The sequence below is a fragment of the Montipora foliosa genome, chromosome 1 (genome assembly GCF_036669935.1).
Source record: "Montipora foliosa isolate CH-2021 chromosome 1, ASM3666993v2, whole genome shotgun sequence".
Lineage (NCBI taxonomy): Eukaryota > Metazoa > Cnidaria > Anthozoa > Scleractinia > Acroporidae > Montipora > Montipora foliosa.
This window is the reverse complement of record NC_090869.1, coordinates 15,367,571-15,392,570: the sequence shown is the minus strand read 5'-3', so window position 1 is coordinate 15,392,570 and position 25,000 is coordinate 15,367,571. Positions and strand designations below refer to the sequence as shown.

General features: G+C 42.4%; 1 protein-coding gene across 3 annotated transcripts in view; it reads right to left on the bottom strand.

Moving 5' to 3' along the window:
* LOC137990928 (allene oxide synthase-lipoxygenase protein-like) overlaps positions 1 to 25,000 on the bottom strand; it is a 36,510-nt gene that overhangs the window by 9,285 nt on the left and 2,225 nt on the right. Inside the window, exons 1-4 of one of the 3 annotated variants that reach the window (XM_068836063.1) lie at positions 20,305 to 20,499; positions 14,469 to 14,564; positions 5,087 to 5,347; positions 1,818 to 2,101 (exon numbers count right to left, since the gene is read on the bottom strand). In XM_068836063.1, coding sequence (XP_068692164.1) covers positions 1,818 to 2,101; positions 5,087 to 5,347; positions 14,469 to 14,564; positions 20,305 to 20,326 — 663 coding nt within the window. In that variant the 5' untranslated portion in view covers positions 20,327 to 20,499. Of the gene's footprint in view, positions 1 to 1,817; positions 2,102 to 5,086; positions 5,348 to 14,468; positions 14,565 to 16,869; positions 17,114 to 20,304; positions 20,500 to 25,000 lie in introns of those variants that run through there. The other 2 variants (XM_068836048.1, XM_068836057.1) reach the window with 2 other exon arrangements.

The window sequence follows — 25,000 nt, the reverse complement described above, 5'->3', positions numbered from 1 at the left end:
GTCTCGAAACACCATTGCTAGAGCACGAATCATTGCCCAATGTGGCATACCTTGCTATGGCCAAAAACGTTGCAAGACCAGTTGCAGAAACCTTTGCGGTTCTCCTTTCCGCAACGGTTGCAGTGAATTTTTTTCAGCATTGCGCGATGTAACATCTGTCCTGCATCTTGTGCCACAACGGTTTGCGGAAGCAGCCAATGAAAATGTTCCTTTAACCTCATGTGATCATCGAAACGAGACAAGTTGCATGAAACGTTGCTCGGTGTCACACCCGGAATACAACTTGTTTTTCAACGTTTGCACAGTGTAACAGCGCCTTTAGAAGTGCTAACAGTTAAGCCTCAAAATTGTTTTATGCCTAATTAGGCCTAAGGTTAGCGCTTGTAAAGGTTTGGGCTTTTTCAGCAGTTACATTATAACAGTCTGCATTTTACACTGACTAGCTCGAAAATCCAACTTTAAGTCCGACTCGAAATCCTAACTCGATATATAGTCTGTCTCATTACTATTCATATGTCTATTATTTCATTTTTCATTTCACTTTATTTTCCTCTCAATGTTATGCTCACCCCTACTCGCCGTTTGTTGCAGCTTAGCGTGTTTTACATTAGTTTTTTAGCCCATTGAAGACTGTAGTTCGACAGTCGAAAACTCGCCTCTTTAAAAGTTGGTCAGATAACGTTTTTATCAACATTAAAAATCTGAAGTTGTTCAGGATAATAATTGTTACAAATATCCAAGAATTTAATTGAATTTAAACGACTAATGAAGGCGCATTAATATGTCCAGAAATGCACGCAATTAGTTATAATCCCGATTTTGATATTCAACACGAAATATCCCTTTGAATCTAAGCATTTGCTATCTATTTTTGGCAATTAGGTAACTGTAATTAGGGCCTGGCCGACAGGGGTAATGTTTGGCGACCAAACAACATGAAACATTGTTTGGTGACCAATCATGCTGATGTTGAAATGAGTGGCCAAACAATTAAAACATGTTTGATCCAACTTAGAGCAAACTCCACAAGCAAAGAGCTATTAGTCACAAATACGTAAACAGCACGTGGACAAAAGCAGCCGAGCAAGCGTGGTACGCATGCGCGCGCCAAACATGTTTGATACCTTCGCCCATCAACTTAACAGGAGAAAAAAAGAAATGTTTTAAGTTGTTTGATCGAATGTTTGATGGCCTTCAAATTGTATCAAAGACGATCAAACAGCACCAAACAAGGTGGCCAAACGGTTAAATGTTTGGTCACCAAACAATGTTCGATGTTGTTTGGTCGCCAAACATTTCCCGTTTGGCCAGGCCCTAAGAGATAGCGTTATTTTTGGTGAGTGTAAAAAATGCATATTTGTACTTAATTTTTGTCTTTGACAAGCCTCTACTGGGAAGTCACTAAAGTATGTATTATGGACACTTCGTGACGCTTTTCAAAATCGTCGTGCATATAATTGCGTGTATTTCTGGACATACATGTGGACTAAAGCGTTAAAAGAGAAAATTGAAATTTATCTTCGTCTGCTCTCGTCCTCCACATAAGAAATGTCGCAGCAAAAGTGCGAGCGGCACAAGCATACCAAAGAATGGTTTTTCCAAAGGTGTCCAAAATCACGATTTTCGGCCATACAGCAAAGAGTGAACCCTTACCAAATATTTTTCTTCGAAAACGGCCGATTTCTTAGCCAAACTTCCGAAGGCTGAAAGACTAGGAAATACAAGTCGCTTAATAGGCTAATTTGGTATGGATCGTTTTTGCGCTTCAAAGTTATTGTTCTCTCCTGTTCGGTTCTCGAGAAAAAGAAGAGTAATACCTTGCGATAGTCGTCAAAGTCATCCCAATTATCAAATAAGTTGAGCAGTTTCACAAGACCCAAATTGACAAGTGCTGCTCTTCTGGCCTTATGCAGATCATACATAGCTTCTTCGGTAAATTGCACGTCTTTTGGAAGTGTCTTCACATCCGCCGCCTTGACATAGCCTGGCAAGTCAAGATATGTGTCGTCATCTCCCCATTCGTAAATAGACCTTCTCTGCTTGAGCTCCTCTTCTCGTTGACTTTTCACGGTGTCATGTTGTTGATCCGTCGGAAGTTTAGCTTTGAGATAAACAAAGTTTCTAGATCACTCTCTGGTCTTTTTTTTTACTACAACGACGACCTTTTTGCAAAAGTTCGATGCAGTTTTTCTTAAGGACGTCGTGAGGGAGATTGTGGATGGTATCCCAATGAGATGAATGAATTAAGAGAAGTGCTTTTCCGATGATGACTCGGGAATACAATTACAATTACGATTATTAGCTATTAGTCTCTCCCCACGGGGATTCAGGACTAATTTACAATGTTTTTCGGGGGTTTTTAGCCAGACTGCTTATTACACAGTTTACAATTTTGTTTTAGGAAGTGAGAGATGTCCCCGTCCAGAAAAGGTCAGACCACAACACCGGGGACTACGTCCCCTACTCTTATCGAATAGTGACTGGGTTCTTTAACGTCCCATACTATTTAATTTCCAACAAGGTTTATGAGACGGGACCTCCGGTTTACAGTCCTTATCCGAGAAGACTCGAAGGTCTAACCATTTGCAGATGTAATTACAAAGGCAGCACATTCTCCTCAGTTATTTTGAGACCCTGAGTGTTGGTCCGGCCGGAGTCGAACTCACGACCTCCCGCATGACAGCCCGATGCTCAACCAACTGAGCCACCGGTGTGCGGAAAAGTCGGCAAGAGTCGGAGTGCAAGAGAGATGTAGCCTATGACCTTCAGAATACAAGTTCAGTTGCTCTGCCAATGAGCTGCAGGAAGCTGGTCGTCGTGGGAACTGGGCTATGTCTCTTAATTACTCTAAGGTCTTTAGCAGCATTGCAGGGCAATAAGTCATCTGAACCTAGTTTAATGGTATAGCTCCCACAAGCCTCAGTGCTATATCTCATTGTGGCAGCACCCTAACTAGTCATCGGAAGGCTGAAGGTTCGACACCAGCAAAGGAGCGCTCGGATTTGTTCCCCAGTTAAAAATACCTCTTCATTCCATCTACTGGGGTTAACATTTGTCATCTGTTTCTAACAATACACAATGTACAATACTTCTTTTAGGTGGTAGTTGCGGCCCAGTAGTTAGGGCTCTTGCCTTGAGATCCGGAGACCCGCTCTGACCCCTCATTGAATGTGATCCTGGTAGTCACTGGGTTCAACTCAGCTTTCTCGGCAGAACTTGAAAAATACCAACTTGTTCGCCTCCATCCAGTTGGGATTCTTAAGAATTGTTCTTGTTTCGTTGAGTTCATTTCACTGGAAATGCCCGCCTCAATGGGGAGAGGTCAATGCACAAATTTATGCAATTTCAGTCCTAGTATAGCGGGGCAATTGTTACCCGAACAGTTTAATGGTCTAGTTTCCACGAGTTTCAGACCAAAGATATTGAACTATACTTCCCTCTTTTAACCAAGCAGGAAGTCTGTATGGGAGAATCTTGACCGAGGTCGTGAGTACAGACCGAACGCAGTGAGGTCTGTAGACACGACCGAGGTCAAGATTCTCCCATACAGACTGACTAAGCTCGGTTAATATAAGATGTTTATGATGTGGCAAACAAGAACATTTTAATTCGTTTAATGTAACTGTTTTGTACGAACTGACATTTTGCTTGCAATTGGCGATGAGTGGTACTGAGCTGAACTTAATTCTGCCAAAGTTTGCTTGTTTGCTTTTCTTATCTTTTTTTTTTCATCATGCGTTCTGGCACTTCCATAAATAAATATTGGTAGAAGAAAATACTCAATATTTTTGCATTTCAGTTTGCAGCTTTTTCACCGCAAAACATTACCGGTAGTTCCCAATCCTTGTGAGACAGAGCTATGTAATAAATACAATACAATACAATACAATACATACTTAATTGACCATTCCCCATAAGAGCGTTTCAGGGCCAATGAAACACAATCAACGAAACAACAGAACAACAAGAACAACAGCTGTTAAGAATCCCAACTGGCCGGAGGCAAACCAGTCGCCTATTTACAAGTGCAGCTGAAAAGTTGAACCAGGGACTACCAGGATCAAATTCAACGAGTGGTCAGAGCGGGTTTTGAACCCGGGATCTCCGGATCACAAGGCAAGCGCCCTAAACACTGGGTCACACTGCCTCCCTCCCTTTTAACAAAACGCGGTTGACTTAAAGATTTAAGCTAATCAACAATCGGTTGCAAAAGCAATTGTAATTGTAATTAATAAGTAATTGTAACAAGAAGGGAGAGATAAAGAAAGCTGTCTGATGTGGGTGGAGAGCAACCCTGCTATTTTCTAACTTTTCAATTTCACCGTCTACAGTACTGAACTCTAGAACATTCGTGACCAAATGAAACATAAATTCTAGGACAACTCACGGTTTGGTTGCTCATCATAGTTATCACGACAGGGGCACCCAACGAACAAAGTCAACTAGAAGACTCGAGGGGACATATGTTCCTTGTAATGAAAAGAATACTGTTTAAAGAAATGTACTCAAAATTAGTGTTTGAAAAATGGAAAGTTGAACCACGAATTTCCCTGCGAATTATTTACTTCGCCGAATTTCTAGCAATATTGCAAAGAAAAAAAAATTGAATAACCCCTTTGGAAACGTAGGGGATAATCTTCCTCGGGTTGCTAAGATGATCGATAGATGATAAATTTAGTAGAAAAGTCTAGGGGATCGCAATGCGAAGTTTCGACGTTTGACGGTGGAGAACATTCCATCCAAACCAATATATCACGAGACCACCCGTTGGGTGACTTCATGGCCGTAGTGAGAAAAAAAAATTGACTGAGGAATTGTCCACGGTTAAATTCTCTTCGTAGGTATTAAGGGTGTCTTTGATGCCTGCATTTAAAGACAGCACTGGGGTCCCGCATAATCAAAAATATCACGAAAAAAATTACTGAGGCAAGTGCCTCGGATTGCTTCATAGTGGCTACGGCCCTGAACTTTGTTGTTACGAAAGTACAGTGTTATTTCTACTACTGCTCCTGGACTCCCGCCTCGCATAGTAACCTTGGTTCTGGTCACATGCAGGTTCAGGAAAAAGGGAGTCCTTGAAATTTACCTGTTCCTTCAAAGATGACATTCTCGCTTTGCACCCATCGATTGCACGGAAAATCATAGGTGACATTTTTGGATTTGATTTTGATTGTTATCCGGTCAACAAACCAATCACTGTTCCATCCTCCCCCATCATTCATCAAAACGACCATCAAAAGATCTCCAACATTCTCGGCAGTCAAGCAATATTTGTCAGTTTGTCCAGCCTCAAAGTCATCATGGAACCACTTGTCCAGGGAGAGCGGTTTAGTTTCACCACATGTACCTGGTTAGACAGAGACGATTTTCCTTGCATCGTATTACAATAGTTTACAAATCAAAAGCACAAAATCCTAACACAAAGTAGTTTCAAATAACCGTATATTTTTGAAGTGCAGGTTACAGATGAAAGGAGGAAGTGATCCTCGAACTCCTCCGTTTCATCTTTAACCCGCACTTTAAATATGGCCGCGCGGGGATACGAATTTGTCTTCTCGTGCTGATACATGTGGTATCTCTCACGAGTGAGCGCAGAGAACGAGTGCGAGATGCTATCAGTAGGAGGAGATAAAATTCGTATTCCCAAGCGTCCACGTAATGTTCTGTTTGTTATATAGATATTTTTTTTCATTTCCGACGGTGGTGAAAAAAAGGCCATCAACCGCTAAAACACGTACGTCGTGTAATACGAAACTAGATGTGAAAATTACGAAAAAAATAATCACGATAATGTCAAATTGAGTCAAAAAATGTTAATGTAGTAGTGAAAAATTACATTACGGCACAAAAGGGGAAGCTCGCTTTTTATTGGCTAATCGTGTTAGTTACCAGGGTGACATATATATCCTCGCATGTGAAAGATAAATATCATATCTTCACTGCCCGTGATGATATGATTTTTAGAAAAAGAAAAATCCTAATACTTCATCAGTATCTACATAATAAATAATATATTTTATTTCATTCATCGAGTCCATTTAGGGGAACACATGAAGCCAACAAACTGAACTGCTCCCAACTGATCATGACTCATGAGTGGCTTCATGTAACTCAATTGGCAGAGCCTTGCGCTGCCCGACGCTAATTTCCCTTTCCTAAACAAGCGATGCCATTCTCAGTAACCAAGCCTTTTTATTCGGTTAGCTTTCAATAACTTGTTAGGATTAGCTTTATGTAAATACTTTAAAATTGCCAATATAACGTCGTTGTTTCGGTGTTGTAGAGGTTAAGTTCATATGAGTATCAATGTACGCTCACGGCGGTTTTGACGGTTGGGATTGGAGCGTTCTGATTGGTGGATTCAAATTTTTGCGGGAAATCCAAACGTACTTTGAGTGGAAAATTCAAATTTTAAAGGATGACGTCACAGACACGTGACACCTTCCTTGATGACGCCACATACACGTGACACCTTCCTTGCTGCGAATCCTCAGGAAACAGGTTGGGTGTTTTGCGTAACCATGTGGGATAAAAAAATAGCGGTCAGGAAATTCAAAATTCAAACAATGACGTCACATGACTTGAGAGAGGGATGACGTCACAGAGTTCCACGCCCCTCACGGTCAGAAAAAAGTACCAGAGGAAAAAATGCAATCCAACAGGTTTTAATGACTAGAATAACAAACGAGTATGTACAGGAAGAGGAAAAAAGCAAAAAAAAAAAAAAAATGTCACTTTGTACAAGAATGTTCCTTAGTGGCGTGGTAGGCCGATGAAGGGCTCGAGAACTCAGGTGTTATTCTTGTGTTCAATAGACGGAGCGGGCACGCATCCCGGCGCAGAGATTTTTACAAGCCCACACTTAAACCGAGATTTGAATGCAATATATATGTGATAAAAGTCTCATCTTCTATCATTTGTGGTAAAAAATGATAAATTTACAGCCCCATTGGACATGATCGGGCTACTCGTCATCCGGACTCTGCTACCCTAAGGGCGAAACCAATCACTTCGTCCTCATCATTTGCATATTTCGGGCTCAATTTTTACCCAGGACGAACCCAAGCCTCCCTCAGAATGTTTTCAATACGTTGCTCGTGCTCGTCCTCCTTTCGGGCCTTCGTCCGAGCTCGATTTCCCTGTGTGTGATTTAAGACGATCGCTGCCGTGTAAGCGACCGCCTCATCCGTTAGAAGTTCCCGGAGACGTTCGGGGCGTCGAACAGGTTTACGGAGGGGTACTTGCAGTTACACTCTCTCAGTTTGAGTTACTCAGGGTTGATCTGAGGTACTCATGGGTTGCTCATTTTCTCATGAGTTGCTCGTTTACTCATGGGTTGCTCATTGGCTTATGAGTTGCTCATTTCAATCGTGATTTGCTCGGAGTTACTCCCTCAATGAGTTACTCAGTTCCCGGAGACGTTCGGAGCGTCGAACAGGTTTACGGAGGGGTACTTGCATGGGTTGCTCATTTTCTCATGAGTTGCTCGTTTACTCATGGGTTGCTCATTGGCTCATGAGTTGCTCATTTTACTCATGAATTGCTCGGAGTTACTCCCTCAATTTGAGTTACTCAGGGTTGCTCGGAGTTACTCATGGCTTTCTCATTTGCTCATGAGTTGCTCGGAGTTTCTCCCTCAATTTGAGTAACACGCGTTTCCTGGAGCACTTGTTTGGTCTCCCTTGACTGAACAAAGCCGACTTTTTACAGTTCGCTTCCTCAAGTTTGCACCGCCCCACACCGCGCTTGCTCAAAAATTGACCACGTTTGTATTTTGGAAAAAGAAAGACACGACCTAAATCCACGTAGTTGCTTTTATAATTTAATTCGAGACCATTCGTAACACCCTATGTTCAAAGGGGAGTCTTGGTTTACTCAGCAAGGGTTTCATTCGGTTCGAGGCGTGTGGGCCCTGTCTCGTCCGTTGTGCAAAGTGGGATCTCTCTGAGCTTGCTCCTCTTTTGTCGATGGCATAGGTTTTGTCTCTCCCTGATTTTGTCCTTGTTTTTGTAATAGTACTGTTTGGCATACGCCTAACATCGGGCTTTGTTTCCGTGGTGGTATTGTCTCCTCTTAGCTCTAATCTTATCCTTCTTTCGGCAGGCGAGGATCGTTCCTGCTGTCATTTCATCAACTGGCTTCGGTGGGTTTGCCTTCGCATCTCCATCGAGCATTTCCTTTGGGATGGTGTCTTTAACCCCGTCGGGTTCAGTCATTTGGCTAGGCTGTCGCGTTGGTTTTGTGTTTGCAACAGTCACCACACAGCGTGTCTCCACGGTATGGGTTGGTGTTGTCACCATCCGGGCATCAATCGGCTGGACAAGATTGCCAAACAACAAGTCATCGATTATTCTCAGGCCAAGAATTTACAAGACAAATGGAAAGCGAATGCAAAAGTGGTGAAGCAATCAGCAATCTCCCCAGCAAGAAAACTTGGACCTAAGCCAGCGTCAAGAGAATCCCGAAGCCAAACAAAAACTCAAATTGTAAAAGACTTTAATGGCTGACTCACGTTGTTGTTGTTGTCACAAATTTTAAAAAACAAAGTTCTTGACTTCCATGTGTCTGGTCTTTATTTACCAAAATGTTCTCTCGCAACGCAACGAATTTACAAATATTCTTGAGCCTCACAACGCTCAGCTCTGCAATAATATTTTATGGCATTTACAAGGGGTCCTGCTTCCGTAATAGGTCATGAAGAAGCCAAAGAGGCAGGTCATGTGGACTGACTGACCACAGCATCTCGTGTCCACCATTCTTTTCTTTTTTCCGTGGAGCAGGCTGTGTTGTGTGATGTTAGCGAGGATGACTAGAGAGGGCGGGTCTGTCTCGATGATGGACAAGCAGATGACACATTCGCTTTCTTCTTCCACCTTTTTTTCCTTCTCCTACTTTCGTGACCAAATCTCGCAATTTGACGAGTCGTCTCTTTTGCCGTCTGGTCAGGACCATGAAAAACTCCAAATGAGCTGAGCTGATGAGAAATGAGCTCCAAACCACTCTTTCTGGCCTTTAGGACGCATCAGACCACTAAGGTCGTGACAGGGCACCTTTCCTTGGAAGGTACCCCCTATCTCTACATCTTCCCACGTGATGACAGAAGGGAAATATAAATTTTGGGCGTACCCCCCATCCCCCTAAGTCCTCTCACATGGGGACTACAAATTTTGGGCGTACCCCCCCCCTTCATCTCCCAAAGTCTTCTCACGTGATAACATAAGGGATCTATAAATTTTGAGCGTACCCCCCCATCCCCCTTGTCCGGTCTGATGACCTTTTTGGGTCAGGCCATAAATAGCCGTGGTCTCTGACGAATGAGCACCTTCTTGTCCAAGTGCAAGGAAGGTCCTTCAAGGTCAGTACGTTTTCGATCACGTGTTCCCTTGAACCTTATAAAAGACGGCGCGTCGTGGTCCTCAGTTCATTTGCTCGTCATGTCTTCTCCAAGTGCAGGACCTAGTGGATTGTCTTTAGAGGGGCAACTTGCTTTGCTTAGAGAAGAAGAGCTTCGACATGTGGCGGATTTGATGGATAGTGATGAGGACGAACCGTTAGTTCATCTGCAGGCTCTCGAGGACGTGGAACGGTTGCTAGCAGTCCCCACGGACAATGAAAGTCTCCATCTCATCGAGCATCGGCAAAGGTTACACGACGATCGTGGGGCCTTTGCTCGTCAAAACACTCTTTCTTTCTTTGAGGAAGCTCCTGCTCAAGTTGGTGGGGGAGGACATTTTTGTTTTGTTTTGGACCCTGTGATTGAACGTCGGTCCAATGTGGTGGGAGTGCGTGAACAAATCTTTAGAACACGGCTGGAACAACAAGGACTTTTGGACTCACGGTGTCAAAACATAAACAATGCTGTTGCCCAAGGACTACGTGGTGCGATAGAAACCTTGTTGGGCGATGCTACCATCCACGATCGTGATCACGAGTTTCTTCGTTTTTATTCGCCACGATACGACAACTCCGTTTCTCGAGGATTACGCGTCAGTCGGTGGTGTCAGGAACCGGACACGGTGACTTCATTTTTGGACGTTCTTGCTTAAAAACTCAGTTCCGGGGAGGAATACGACCTCAACGAAGCTTTTCAGCTGGAATTCGTCCATGTACAGGCAGGGCCTCGGGGAAGCGCTCATTCTAAGAACAAACGACCCAGGCACGATTCGTCCGTTCAATTCGGTTGAACAAAAAGACCGTCATCAAGATACCACGGGACGACTCAGGACTATGTTGTATGCTTGCCGTAGTCACCGATCGAGGCCTGCACCTAGCCGGTTCCAAAAACAACGAACGGGACAAATGGACCAAATCTAGCAGAAATCAACAACGTCGCAGCGAAGCCGCTATCGCCCTCTTGGAGGAAACCGGACTCCATCCGGGTCCCATGGGACTCCAGGAACTGGCGACTTTGGCTGAAGCACCCAGTCTCCACGATTATCAGATCATCGTGGTCGATGCGAAACGTCAATACGCATGTTTTGTATTTGGTAATGGCAACACCCTGCTCGCCGTTCTCCACGAGGATGAACATTACGACACATTTACCTCATTGCCGGGATTCTTCGGTACCAGTTACTTTTGTGGACGGTGCCTCAAAGCATACAACAATCAAGGCCGCTACCGATGTTCCAAAGGGAAAGGCGTTTCACTGCCCCGGTTGCCAACAGAATGAATGCGACGATTACGTCGAGGCGTCCTGCCCACATCTCAGACGACATTGCGCTCTATTTATCACGCTTTACTTCAACCGCACTTTGACTACTGCAATGTCGTCTGGGGAAACTGTGGTATCACGTTACATGACAAATTACAAAAACTGCAAAATAGAGCAGCCAGAGTTTTGACCTTCTCTAATTTTGATGCAAATGCTAGCGAGCTATTCAAAATTTTAGGCTGGAAAAATCTAGTTAGCCAGCAACAAATTGCGCTGGCCACAATGGTCTATAAGTGTCTTCAGGGGCTAGCACCGGAATATCTATGTTCTAATCTACTGTCCTCATTGTCGTCGCCAATTTTATTGGGAAGCGTGCTTTCAACTCCACCAGACCAAGACCCTCAGTGGAAAAGCGTGTGGTCCCAATCAGTCATCGGTATGCGACTCATGGCACAAATGTGCAAACTGCCAAGACGAACAACGGTGTGGGTACAGTGAATGCCCGTCGTGCCATGAAACGACTGACTTGAACCAGCATGAATGCTTCGTGCAAGTCCCCGCCGACCCTGAAGAGCTTGAAGACCGAGCACGCATCGTTCAAATCAACAAGCGGACCCGACTCCGCTGTGAGGCACGCAATATCTACCACCCACCACTACTGGTCTTTAGGGATACGGAGGCCATGCAAGATACGGAAGTGCATGTGCCTAATTTGGTGGTGGGTATGACGGCAGAGGATGCCTCCCTTTAAATCTTTCGTGGCAAGAATTGCATTGAACAATTTCTGCAATGTTTGGAGGAACTCACGTAGCAGGACACACGCTACGTCACAGCTCTTGCCCACAATTTCAAGGGCTACGACTCTTACTTTGTCGTGAAACGTTTGATTGAGTGCAAACAAAAGTTTAAGCCCGCGCGTACGGGTGGAAAACTGCTGAAGCTCACCTACAGGGGTGGGTACGTTCGCCTCATCGACTCCATGTCGTTCTTCGCCATGGCTCTTGCTTCGTTTACCAAAACATTTGGCTTGGATCCCAACAATTTCAAGAAGGGGTATTTTCCACATCTCTTCAACACCCCTGAGAACGCCGACTACGTGGGTCCCACGCTTGAGAAAAAATAGTACGCCCGCGTGAGTACGCCGCTGAAACCATGTCCACGGCAGGCAAAGCTGAATTCGAGCGATGGTACACTGCTCAAGTGACCAACGAGGCACAGTTTGACATGCAAAGGGATCTCGTGGACTATTGCATCTCCGACGTCAAACTCCTCCGAGAGGTATGTTTGACTTTTCGTCGTGAGTTCCGCGAACAGACCGGCTTTTGTCCCTTTGACAAAATGACCATCGCGGGAGCTTGTCTGCATGACTATGGCCTCAACCGCATGGAGGAAGACACCATCGCCTCCAAACCTGTCAAGGGATGGCGACTCATCACCAACCACTCCAAGGTCGCCATGGAATGGCTCTTGGGGCAAGAACATCGGCTGCAGGAGGAAGAGCCGCTTCCAAACCACCGGCAACGTATCCAGCACGCTCGCAACCAGGGCGAATACCAGACCTTGGTCGACGATGGAGGGTGGATGGCTTCGACGAAACCAGCAACACAATCTACGAGGTCTTGGGTTGTTTTTGGCATGGGTGCCACCGGTGTCCCCCCAATCGTCACGAACCGTACCAACGTCACAATCAACGCTGCATGGATGATGTTCGACGTACCACCATGGAACGTCTTCAGAGTCTTCAGTACTTTGGTCCGGCTTTGCGCACCATCGTCCCACCGAAGAATTTGTTTCACCCCGTCTTGCCTTACCGGTGTGGAAGATAGCTGACCTTCCCGTTATGTCGCACCTGTGTGGAGCAAGACATAGACAAATCTCTGCATGAAAAATCCCTTTCGTGCGATCACACCGAGGATGAAAGCGCACTGACTGGTACGTGGTGCACCCCCGAGCTGGAAAAAGCGGTGGAGATGGGCTACGGGATTCACACGTCAGTTGCCTCGACGAGAACTGGGTGGAAGTGCACTACCGAGCCAAGGACGAGTGCGAGGAACTCAATGTCAACACCAATGTGTTCATTGCGGCATTTACGACCTGCTAGTCACGTTTACGGTTGTACGAGGCATTGGAACTCCTGGGTAAACAGGTCTTCTACTACGACACGGATTCCGTCCTCTACGTGCATCGTCCCGATCAACCTGATGTCACCCTCGGCACCCATCTGGTTGAGTTCACCAACGAACTAAAACCCGGTCAGTACATCGCGGAATTTTGTTCGGGCGGGCCCAAAAACTATGGGTACACAATGGCGAACTGGCTCAACTTGTACTGGATCTCTATGAGGAGGATTGAGACTTTGGCTTCATCCAGAAGACAAAGTTGCAGGGTGCGCGTACGGGGCGTCAACCTTTTGTGTATGGACTGAGTAGGGACACTAAGGAAATGAGGTGATTTTAAGGAGACTCTACTCGGATGTGACCGGTGGGATGATTGTGTTCTGGATCCTCTCATTGACTGGCCACATCCAAATCAGCCTTTATCATAATAAACTATGGTGCCCGGCGGGGCAACGTCTTCTTCTTGTGCATAGTGTGACATTTTTTTGGCTTTTTTCTTCTTCTTGTACAAATAGTACCGTTGTTGCTTTTTCTTGTCATTACAACCTGTTGGATTTTATTTTTTACTCTGGTGTTTTTTCTGACTGTGAGGGGCTTGGGACTCTGTGACGTCACCCTCTCCAAAGCCGTGCAGCGTCATTGTTTGAATTTTGAATTTCCTTACCCGCTATCTTTTTATCCCACATGGTTACGCAAAACACCCCAACCTGTTTCCTGAGGGTTCGCAGCAAGGGAGGTGTCACGTGTCTGTGACGTCATCGTTTGAAATTTGAATTTTCCATCTAACGTACGTTTGAATTTCCCGTCCAAATTTGAACTTCCCGGAAAAATTTGAATCCACCAAACAGAACTCTCCAATCCCAACCGTCAAAACCGCCGTGAACGAGCGTACACCACTACTCATATGTTCTTATGCCATTGAACCGAGTTCGACATCATTCGATCAACTGTTTCAAATTTTTTTCTAAGGTTTTTTCTCAGTTTTTTTCTTAATTCTAAGTGACATACGCTGCTAATTTAGTCCTAGATTAAGTATTTTTTTCCTCATTTGCAAACGACAAACTTAACAGTAAAATTGTTCTCGTCTCGTCCAAATGGCATCGCTTGTTTACGAAAGGGAAAATTGTGCGGTTGAAGCCCCTGAAATTTCAGCTTTTTATAATATAAAGTCAATTGCTAAAATTGTTCTTGCTTTCACAAAAAGTAGTCTCAGTTGTACCTCTGCTGAAAAGGCTTTTTTTCACTTGCGACGGAAGTACAAGAACAAGCAACGTAAACACACTAATTTAAACTTGTTTTTAATTGCTTGGTCTGCGTATGTTGCTTGTGGCAACGCTTTCGATCCCGAAACTAAACATATATTTCCTTTACCACCACTTTTTTCATTCAAATACGACCAAAACATAGGTAACTTTCTAGTTAGGAGCGCATTTAAGTCTGACAACCAACCGGGAATCTTCAAATGTACACGCACACGCTGCAAAACTTGTCCTTTTATTTCTAACATGGCTAAGATCTCAGGACCAAATCGATCCGTTAAAATCACCGACCACGTTACATGCATCTCCGCATAGACGGTGAATGCGAGCATAAAAAAATAATAATAAACGTCATATTTCTTTAACAATGAACGAAGGCTATAATTTTATGTGCATGCAAATGAAAATAATGTGAAACATCTTGTCGATGTATATTACCTTTCATGATGAGAGTTACCGAGGCGTCAGTTCCAGCTCCCTTTCTCTTTCCAGTGACCACCGTAATCTCGTAATCTTCGGTCTTCTTCTCAGAAACTATGGACACAAAATGGGAAATAGATTTATTCAGTTTTGAAGTTCTTTCAGTTTGTTGATGGGCGCTTTCTATTAAAAAATAAGCATGCACGAGACGTGTGCATGTGTCAAGGCTAATAAATATTCATTCATTATAGGGAAAGTATGGATGTCGAGCACTTTAGTCTGGGGTTTGTGTCTGACCTCACAGCAGTCATGTTGGTGTACAAAAGAATGCAGTAAAATTGACGCAATTATTATGCAAAACTTGTGGGACCATTTTCTATTGTGCACATGCGTGGCCGTGGGGGTTATTTGCATTTAAACAATTAATATCCAGTTCACTGAAGCATGATACAGTCCCAAGAGTCGATCGATTGGTCTTGTTATTGAAGCAGCAATCTGGTCACCTATACACCTTATTCCAAAATGGCGGACATTTAGATATTCTTTTGTTTTTATTGAAATTAGACCTTGATGCCTTGTTCAAGGCAAAATATTCTTTTGAATTTTCAGCTCAAGAACGAGGCATCACGGGCTAATTTGAATAAAAACAAAAGAATATTATTTAAATGACGGCCATTTTGGAATATCAATATCCGTAGCTGGACATCGATTAACCGCATTTTTTCGTGCTAGCAGTAATCGGAGCACTTTTAAAGCGATCGTGGAAACCGCGTAGAAATTGGAATTTCGGATTGACACGATGTTCCGTTTTGGAAACTTCGTCGCCGTCTTGTCTTTACCCTAGTGCCAGGGTAACCCTAGCTGCCTTGTAAACACGTCGATGAAAAAAAGAACAAACGTGTGAGTGCTAGGGTAAGTAAACCCTACCCTACCTGTAAACAGGGCCTTTTAAGTCATAGTGTCATAGTGGCACTTAAAAGTGCCACTATGACCAAAATCTCAATTTTAATTTTTCTTTGGATTTCAAAACTATGTTAACTAAGCACTAGGTGAGCCAATTTAAAAAATACACCTGCTTATTTTAACTGGAAATTTCCTATTTTATAGTCTACCATTACTAACTTTAAAATCTTGAGACAGCTGGATCGAGGAGACAATGACGTCAAAGGCTCACTAGTTTAAGAATGCAATGCATGTGTGTGTACACGGATGAATTAATATGCAGCACGGGAGTTTCGGGCTTTCAGACTTTTAAACTCGTGTTTTGCATATACAATAAGCTGCGTTTACATGCTGAAATTCTAATCTAGTGAGTAAATGACGTCATTTTTGCCTAGATCCAAACTTCCGAGGTCCAATCAGTCAGTTTGGAACATCAGTAATGGCGGACCGTGAAATTCAAAACTTTCTCTCAAAGTAAACAGACTTCGGATAAAAATCAAAGCTCAAGATTTTGCCAGTCAAGTTTTAAGCCATCACACTTTCAAAATCTGAAGAAAAAAAGGAAGTGATTTTTTTTATCATAGCAGCACTTAAACGGAACATTCCGTTTGGTGCCCCTGATTCATCGCACGCTCGAGACTGAAAACCTCGTCGGATTTCTTCGTCGCCATTTAGAATTCCTGTAGACAGGAAATTCATGAGGACTTTAAAAAATCGGTGCTGGCAAAGTCAGAACATTGCCAGATAAGCATACTTTGTTTTCGTTTTCAGTGCACAAAAATCACGGAATAAATAATATTGGCTGCGTTGTTTAATCCAATGCGCTCATGATGGGCAGGTGTAGCAAGTACACCGTAACACACAGTTTCAAATACAGAGTAACTTGCCATTGATTGGTGTCTTTTACTGAACTAAGAAAATGCGTTCAATTTTTGGTCAAAACGCTCCCAATTTAATTTGCGCATGTTGACTGGTCGTTGATTGTGCTTAATATGCGCTTATGCTGGCATCGTACGTGTCTACAATCATTGAAAGGCAACGTTGCATGAAAATCCGTATTTACGGTAGTCGATTTCAAAATTTTTCATCTTCGGTTCAAGCATCAAGATGCCTTCTGGTGACAATGCTGTTTTGACCCGTCTTTCTTAATAATTTGGCCCCACCGTCACCATTTACAAAAGGAAAGCTGAGTAAAATTATGCAAGCAGAACTCATTTAAACCTTGAGAGCAGAAAAATGGCAATAACATTATTTTGCATATCCCACAAAGAAGTTCGGTTATTAAACGACCGATTTGAGGATCCTGAGCTTTATCATCAGATTTAACGAGATCGCCTTGCTATGTTGATGGGCGATACTGCAAGGAAATCCTTTAATCGCCTAACCATTCATTCAACAACTTGGACATGTTGATGAAGAAGTAACGACTACCGCCCCCAAAAATATCGAAGTCAAATTATTAGTTTTGAAAGAATACCTGCAATATATTCGTGATCTTTTCCAAAGCATTTGCAGCAGGCCATTTCAAGCCAGTCAAAACACTGTAGCTGTGTCGCCATTAGCAATGAAGGCTAGTCGAAAATGAACTAAGTGGAGCGCGGATATGAGAGCACTAGACTAGAGCCGGCACTTGAGTAAAGGGGGTAGTTTTTAAAGAACTAAAACTGTGGTGCTGCGTCGGTGGGGAAGTGGTACACAAAAATTTGGTTTCATCAACGGCCATGCTATTGATGGTAACATGGCAACGTGAAAAACAGAAATACATTAGTTAAATGAGAAGCGTTCGTTAATACCGTGGGGATTAAGGGTGCCAATTAGGAAGATAAATTTTTGTTCCAGCTTCTTGGAGCTTTCCGTCGTACCTAGATGTAGGGAAAGGCCGCAGATAGCCATGTCTTGTTTGGAGTGGTTAGGGAGATTAAAATGACGAGCGACTGGCCTAGATGCATCTTTGTCATTCTTCTCAACATCTCGAAGGTGTTCGCGGAATCGGTCGCCAAGTCGTCTACCTGTCTCGCCAATGTATAATTTATTACATAACGTACCGGTTATGCAATAAATAACATTTGCGGAGGTACATCTGAAACGATCGGTGATCTTAAGAGATCGCTAAGGTTCCGATATTTTGCTAGTGTTAAGAGTGAAAGGACAAATTTTTGCATCGTGAGCGCGCGCATTTGAAAGTGCCGGGTTGCTCGTTAGTTTGATTGCGCTTCTAACTAAAAAGTTGCCTACGTTTTTGTCGAGTGTGAATGAAATTAGTGGAGGTTGAGAAAAGATTCTACCAGTCTCGGGATCATTCTGGAGTAATTTAAAGTTATTAAGAATGATACTTTTGACTGTGGGATTATGAGGATGGAAAGTGAGGGTGAATGGAATTCTGTCATTCTTATCCTTTTGTGACGTTTGTAGTACTGACTGTCGATCAAAATTGTTGGGCACGATGACAGCCCGCTTTGACCACAGGGACAGGATAGCCACGTTTTCGAAGAACTGGCACATCTCCTCTGGAAAAGTCGGAGTCATCACTACATAGACGTCCAAGTCTAAGAAATGGGAATAAGGAATGGAGTTCTTGACATGTGATGGATGTATGGACGATGAATACAACAAATAGCTGTAAGAATCTGTAGGTTTGTAGTGCACACTGGTACATAAACCGTTACCACTGATAGAAACTTTGATATCTAGGAAAGCCAATGAAGTTTCGGAAATTTCCCAGGTATATTTAAGAGCCGGATGAAAGGAATTAACGGAGGTTATAAATTGATCGAGTTCTTCTCTGCTGGATGAAATAGCTCCGATGTAGTCGTCAATGTAGCGGCCGTAGAGTCCAGGTCTGGGGCCGTTGTACTGATTAAAAACTGAATTGGTGTTCAACATATCCTACAAAAAGATTGGCATAGCTAGGTCCCATTCGTGTGCCCATCGCCACACCATTAATTTGTTTGTAATGGCTGCCGGCGAATGAAAAACAGTTAATGTATGATGGCAAAGATTTGACGAAAGGCGTCATAATTCTGTTTAAGTAGCTAGAAATAAGTTCGGTAGGGCAACCTACAGGTAGAAACAATAGGGATACCTGGGTTGTTCGGTTTTTGAATTTTTGGCAAGAAGTAAATGCGCAAAGTTCTAGAATCCCTGTACGGTGGTCAATTTACATTATCAACTCCGTTGATAAAACCAAATTTTAGAGCCAGCATATATCTATGAAATGCATTTTTAAGGCGACAAGGGTGCGGACAGACATTACAGGGGACGAAACTTGAAACCTGAAGCCAGCTTTAGGTTTAGTAGACCCTACTCATTACTGTCCAAGGATCGAATGCTATTTTGTTTATAACGACAGTGAAAATCCATGATAAATGATACAGTTCGTGGCCGAGACCATTACTTTACTGCAACTGAGAAGACTGTTTTCTTTCTCATGAAGCTACAGATGATGAGGTCGGGGGTGGGGTGAATGGATTACGCCTGAGAAAATTTAGTCCAGTTTATTTTCTTCACAACCAGACATTTGGGACAGGCAGCGGCCTTCACTGCGGGCGCATACTTAAAATGGCGGCCAGAGCTGATTTGAGATGAGCCAAGGAAATCGTTGCTATACTTCCACAACATTTTTCAAGGTTGAAATGATTTAACTGGTGTTATATCAGACAATTTTTCATTCAAATCTCCCAGCGCCCGAATACTTTTTCCTTCCCGCTTTCTTTTTTCATAATTCATCCAGTTCTTCTACTCAGTGGTTTCCTTATTTTAATAGGGAGTGCATCTGACCAAATAAACGAATTCCTAAACCTTTACTTTGAAACAGTGAAGGGCGTTAAACGACATTTTGGAGGTACACGGAACTCTAAGTAATTTGGATTATATCAATATATTAACTTGATTAGCATTTTGATACATTTGTTCAAACAACTTGACCCCCTCTTAACAAGCGGTCAGGTTATCTCACGGCTAAATGATTGCTGAAGTACATCAACACGCTAATTCACTCCTTATCCCTTTGTTTGTAAATAGTGGCTTCACTGGCACCGCCTTCACTGTTAATAAACAATTCTTTTAATATTTAAATTTTGCCAACCACAGAGCAAAAGAAGCCTTTGTTTCGACAGCGAATAAATGGCTTCAGCAACAATACTGACAACAGGTGACGTAACGGCGAGTATCGTTATTTCGCTGAACTTTATTTTACCAAACTATTTCGCAAAAAGCTTTTGTTATAGTGGTTCAGTCCTCTGGAAAAGTTTAACTCACAATGACAAGAAAGTGGAGGAGCTAAGGAAATTTCGTGTTTACATATATAATCAAGAGACGCAGCATTGCTTGAATATCCAGTATTGGTGACCTTTCTTCTTTCAGATAAAGTGCTGGGATTAGAATTGCTCAAGGTCGTATGATTCTGTTTGTCAATAGTGCTCAGCGGATAGACATACAAGAGGTAACTTTAAATCCACTTCTTCTTGTGGAACAGCAGAGCTAGCTTTAAAATGACCCACCGGATTTCCGTTCTGCTTGGTTACGGACGAATAGTCCGGACAAGCAAGATTGCTTGTTCATTTATTTAGCGATTTTTCACATCATCCCAGTAATAGCCATGAATATTGTCGGAACAATGCCGTGTTGGGTTTCAAGATTTCTAAAGGGTTTTTCGTTCGGGGTGTTGTTGTCCATACTTTTTCAGGTATTGGTATTCAGTTTTGCCACGAATCAAGTTTCATTCGATAATTTTGTTTTTAAGAAATGAATTGTCGTCCAACGGCAACAAAACTGTTTTTTCTTGTAATTTGAATTGCCAAATAGCTGAATGATCTCTACTTTAAGCTCATATATACTCATCTCTGCACAATGAGTTTACCTTGAGCTTGAAAAAACACCATTAGATACACACTGGTAACAAAGAAAAACATACCGTTTGCTTCGCCGCTCATCATTAAAGATGGAAGGGTAGAAAATTTAGCCTCTCTATAGAAATAGAAAAACTCACGAGAAATTCAAACTGTCCGTCTTATTTACTGGACGCAAGAACGTGATTTGTGATCAACAGACTGCCACGCAATCGTTTCCTCAGGATGTAGTTGTCGTTTAATCTCTGCTTGCTCAAGCAGGTGAGACAAGCACATTATACCACATACGTACTTAACTATATCACCATGCTCTCCGGCCAATCACGCTACACCGTCACTGTCTCGTTTTTAAGCGTCTAGTCACGTATACAATAGGGAAGTCGGATTTTACCTCCTTCCCACAAACAAAGCGGGGTTGTTGATAAAGGAATCAGCAGCTACGTCTACAAAAGATTAACTATTCATCAGTCTAAGTAAACCCCAAGAAAATCTCGTTTCGAATCTGATAAAAAAAATTAATAAAACTAGCAATAATCAAGGATTAGTGAGGTGCATTCAAGGATTCCTGTTTTGTCATTGATGAGGTATTTGAAATTAAACCCTCTCCGGCGGGGTTAGTATCTGGATGGGTGACCTAAAAAAGGTACCACTTCGTAACAGAAGCATCGGATCAAAAATTCTATTTTAACGCCCAAAAATGAGAACTAAGCAAGGTACAGATTTTGTTAGCTGGCTTTATGCGAAACAAATATTGATGCAAAAGTAAATAAATATTGATACACAATTTTTAGGAAGAGCAGAAGGAAGTTTTCAGGACGGTCGATCGAGAATGAAATATTTTGCCTTCAGCAACAAAATTAACGTCATAAAAACAACGTTAATCTTGAATCGCGAAAAACATTTTGCGAGATTTTTGCTACGTTCAAATATGTTATTGTCCTTTTGGCTGCACAAGTAAATCGCAAAATCGAAAGTGACAAAAACCTGCGATCAGGCCCATTTTTAGCTTTGCCCATATGTTCTCTTATGTCATCGCTCGCTAAAATTGGGCCTGACCAAAAGTCTCGTGATCTGATTGGCTTTTAAAACGCCAGAAGCGAATTGCGCGCAGCTCTCGCGAAGTCCTCGAGACTGTTCCGCAATATTAGGGTACGAAGAAATTTGCTACCGTTTTTTCTTACAATGACGTGGACGGTGCAACTTGATTTTATTTCTATTAATGGAGATATGCCATCTCATAACTTGTCCAGAATCGTGTTTGAATCTCTGGAAAGAGAGAAACTAGCGATTCCGTTGTCGAGCTCTGTGGCCGTATGGTTGAAAGTACTGATGTTTTGAAACTAAATGGCTCGTTCTTTCAAATGGCAATGAAAGCCGATGCATATTGGTTTCCTGGATAAGACAAAGGACGTGTATATGCTGATAAAATCACAAGTTACATGAATGCATGTTTTGAATAACTGTATATCAAACGGCTTTATTTACTTGCTGTACTTGACATGGTTTGTTTGTACAATTTGGAGTCAAGATTGCTTCATAGTATTTCCAGTTGAGTTGACTTAAAACTTGCATTCCAAAAACTAAAATGGCATATTTCCAGATAGACCAATTGTACAAAAATAACCGAAACTTTGCGAGTCCATTTTACTGTTCGTACGCCACCAAAAATTAACGTAAACTGTACTGCGCGCAATTCTACAAATACACTGCAACTGAAGATTACCGGAAAAAATCACCAAAGAAACCTTCATGGTCAAACATGTTACATGAAAAGAATACTGTACTGTACTGTACCGTACTATTTTTAGTATTTTGGTGTTTATTTCGGTGTGTTTGACACTTTTGGTTAACAAATATTTTGCTGTGTCTCAGACTGTCAGTGCTTCCATGCTTGAAAAATTGAAAATTAAGCCAAATTTTGTCGAGATTTTTGGAAGGGCCAAACAAATTTTGTCGGTCCAGTGCGTCCGAAACCAAAGCCCCAAAGCGGAAAAGATCAGAGGTAGCTCCCCCTGAACGCACTAAATAAGATTAACGAAACTTCAGGACGTGTAAGCAAATATTCCACATATGCAAATTAGTTCACCTTGGATAATACGCAACGCTAGTCAAAAAAGGCAGAAAAATCTCGCAAAAACCTTTTCCAGCCAAAAATAATTTTATTGAAACAAACAACACATTTGCTATTAGAGGGAAGAAAAAACTTCCCATTTCATTGCGTACGTGAAAACAAGCTGCCAACACACTCCGTGTCAAAAACGCAACTAAATAAATTTCCCACCAGTGTTCAGCATCAAACCCTTTACTTAAATTGCCTCACTGCGTTTGCCTCATCAGACTCCCAAGAGTTTACAAATTCGTTCTCTGTCTTTGCTGAACCCATAAGTTACAAGAGAATTTTTCATTTGGTTTCAGTGTTCTACATAACAGCACACTTGGTAAAATATTAGAAATACAACTCACTTTGATTTCGGCTCTACGGGCGATAAATTAACCTTATTTTGGGGTTGAGAGTTTGCTTTGTGAACATCTCCCCCTCATTTTACAGACTAACCATAACTTTTGTCTATGATTTTCCCTCAACTCACCATCCACACACACACTATTCCCCAAAACTACCTACTGATTAATGAATGTTTTAATTAGTAGAGAGAAACCCCTTCTTGTAAGGCGGATTCTTCTATAGACACCAACTAAGACAGCCACAAAGGTTGCTAGGTTATCTGCTGCATCATGTATTCATATTAAACAAAAAACTTTGATCCCAAATATCTCTTAAAATAGTGATTCTTTTAAGAAGCAATATCAAACACTCGAAAGGAGTGTTTCATCAGATATCCAACCACCTCAAAATCGGTTGAAAAACTCGGCCTTCGGACTCGTTTTTCAACTCGCTTCTCGGTGTTTGGATATCCGATGAAACACTCCTTCTCGTGTTTGATATATTACTTCAAGCATCAAGATGCCTTCTGGTGACAATGCTGTTTTGACCCGTCTTTCTTAATAATTTGGCCCCACCGTCACCATTTACAAGTGGAAAGCTGAGGAAAATTATGCAAGGAGAACTCATTTAAACCTTGAGAGCAGAAAATCGGCAATAACATTATTTTGCATATCCCACAGAGAAGTTCGGTTATTAAACGACCGATTTGAGGATCCTGAGCTTTATTGCAGATTTAACGAGATCGCCTTGCTATGTTGGTGGCGATACTACAAGGAAATCCTTTAATCGCCTAACCATTCATTCAACAACTTGGACATGTTGAAGAAGAAGTAACGACTACCGCCCCCTAAAATATCGAAGTCAAATTATTAGTTTTGAACGAATACCTGCAATATATTCGTGATCTTTTCCAAAGCATTTGCAGCAGGCCATTTCAAGCCAGTCAAAACACTGTAGCTGTGTCGCCATTAGCAATGAAGTTTAGTCGAAAATGAACGAAGTGGAGCGCGGATATGAGAGCACTAGACTAGAGCCGGCATATGAGTAAAGGGGGTAGTTTCTAAAGAACTAAAACTGTGGTGCTGCGTCGGTGGGGAAGTGGTACACAAAAATTTGGTTTCATCAACGGCCATGCTATTGATGGTAACATGGCAACGTGAAAAACAGAAATACATTAGTTAAATGAGAAGCGTTCGTTAATACCGTGGGGATTAAGGATGCCAATTAGGAAGATGAATTTTTGTTCCAGGTTCTTGGAGCTTTCCGTCGTACCTAGATGTAGGGAAAGGCCGCAGATAGCCATGTCTTGTTTGGAGTGGTTAGGGAGATTAAAATGACGAGCGACTGGCTTAGATGCATCTTTGTCATTCTTCTCAACATCTCGAAGGTGTTCGCGGAATCGGTCGCCAAGTCGTCTACCTGTCTCGCCAATGTATAATTTATTATATAACGTACAGGTTATGCAATAAATAACATCGATCGGTGATCTTAAGAGATCGCTAAGGTTCCGATATTTTGCTAGTGTTAAGAGTGAAAGGACAAGTTTTGCATCGTGAGCGCACGCATTTGAAAGTGCCGGGTTGCTCGTTAGTTTGATTGCGCTTCTAACTAAAAAGTTGCCTACGTTTTTGTCGAGTGTGAATGAAATTAGTGGAGGTTGAGAAAAGATTCTACCAGTCTCGGGATCATTTTGGAGTAATTTAAAGTTATTAAGAATGATACTTTTGACTGTGGGATTATGAGGATGGAAAGTGAGGGTGAATGGAATTCTGTCATTCTTATCCTTTTGTGACGTTTGTAGTACTGACTGTCGATCAAAATTGTTGGGCACGATGATAGCCCGCTTTGACCACAGGGACAGGATAGCCACGTTTTCGAAGAACTGGCACATCTCCTCTGGAAAAGTCGGAGTCATCACTACATAGACGTCCAAGTCTAAGAAATTGGGAATAAGGAATGGAGTTCTTGACATGTGATGGATGTATGGACGATGAATATAACAAATAGCTGTAAGAATCTGTAGGTCTGTAGTGCACACTGGTACATAAACCGTTACCACTGAAATTTCCAAGGTATATTTAAGAGCCGGATGAAAGGAATTAACGTAGGTTATAAATTGATCGAGTTCTTCTCTGCTGGATGAAATAGCACCGATGTAGTCGTCAATGTAGCGGTCGTAGAGTCCAGGTCTGGGGCCGTTGTACTGATTAAAAAATCGGTGTTCCTACAAAAAGATTGGCATAGCTAGGTCCCATTCGTGTGCCCATCGCCACACCATTAATTTGTTTGTAATGGCTGCCGGCGAATGAAAAACAGTT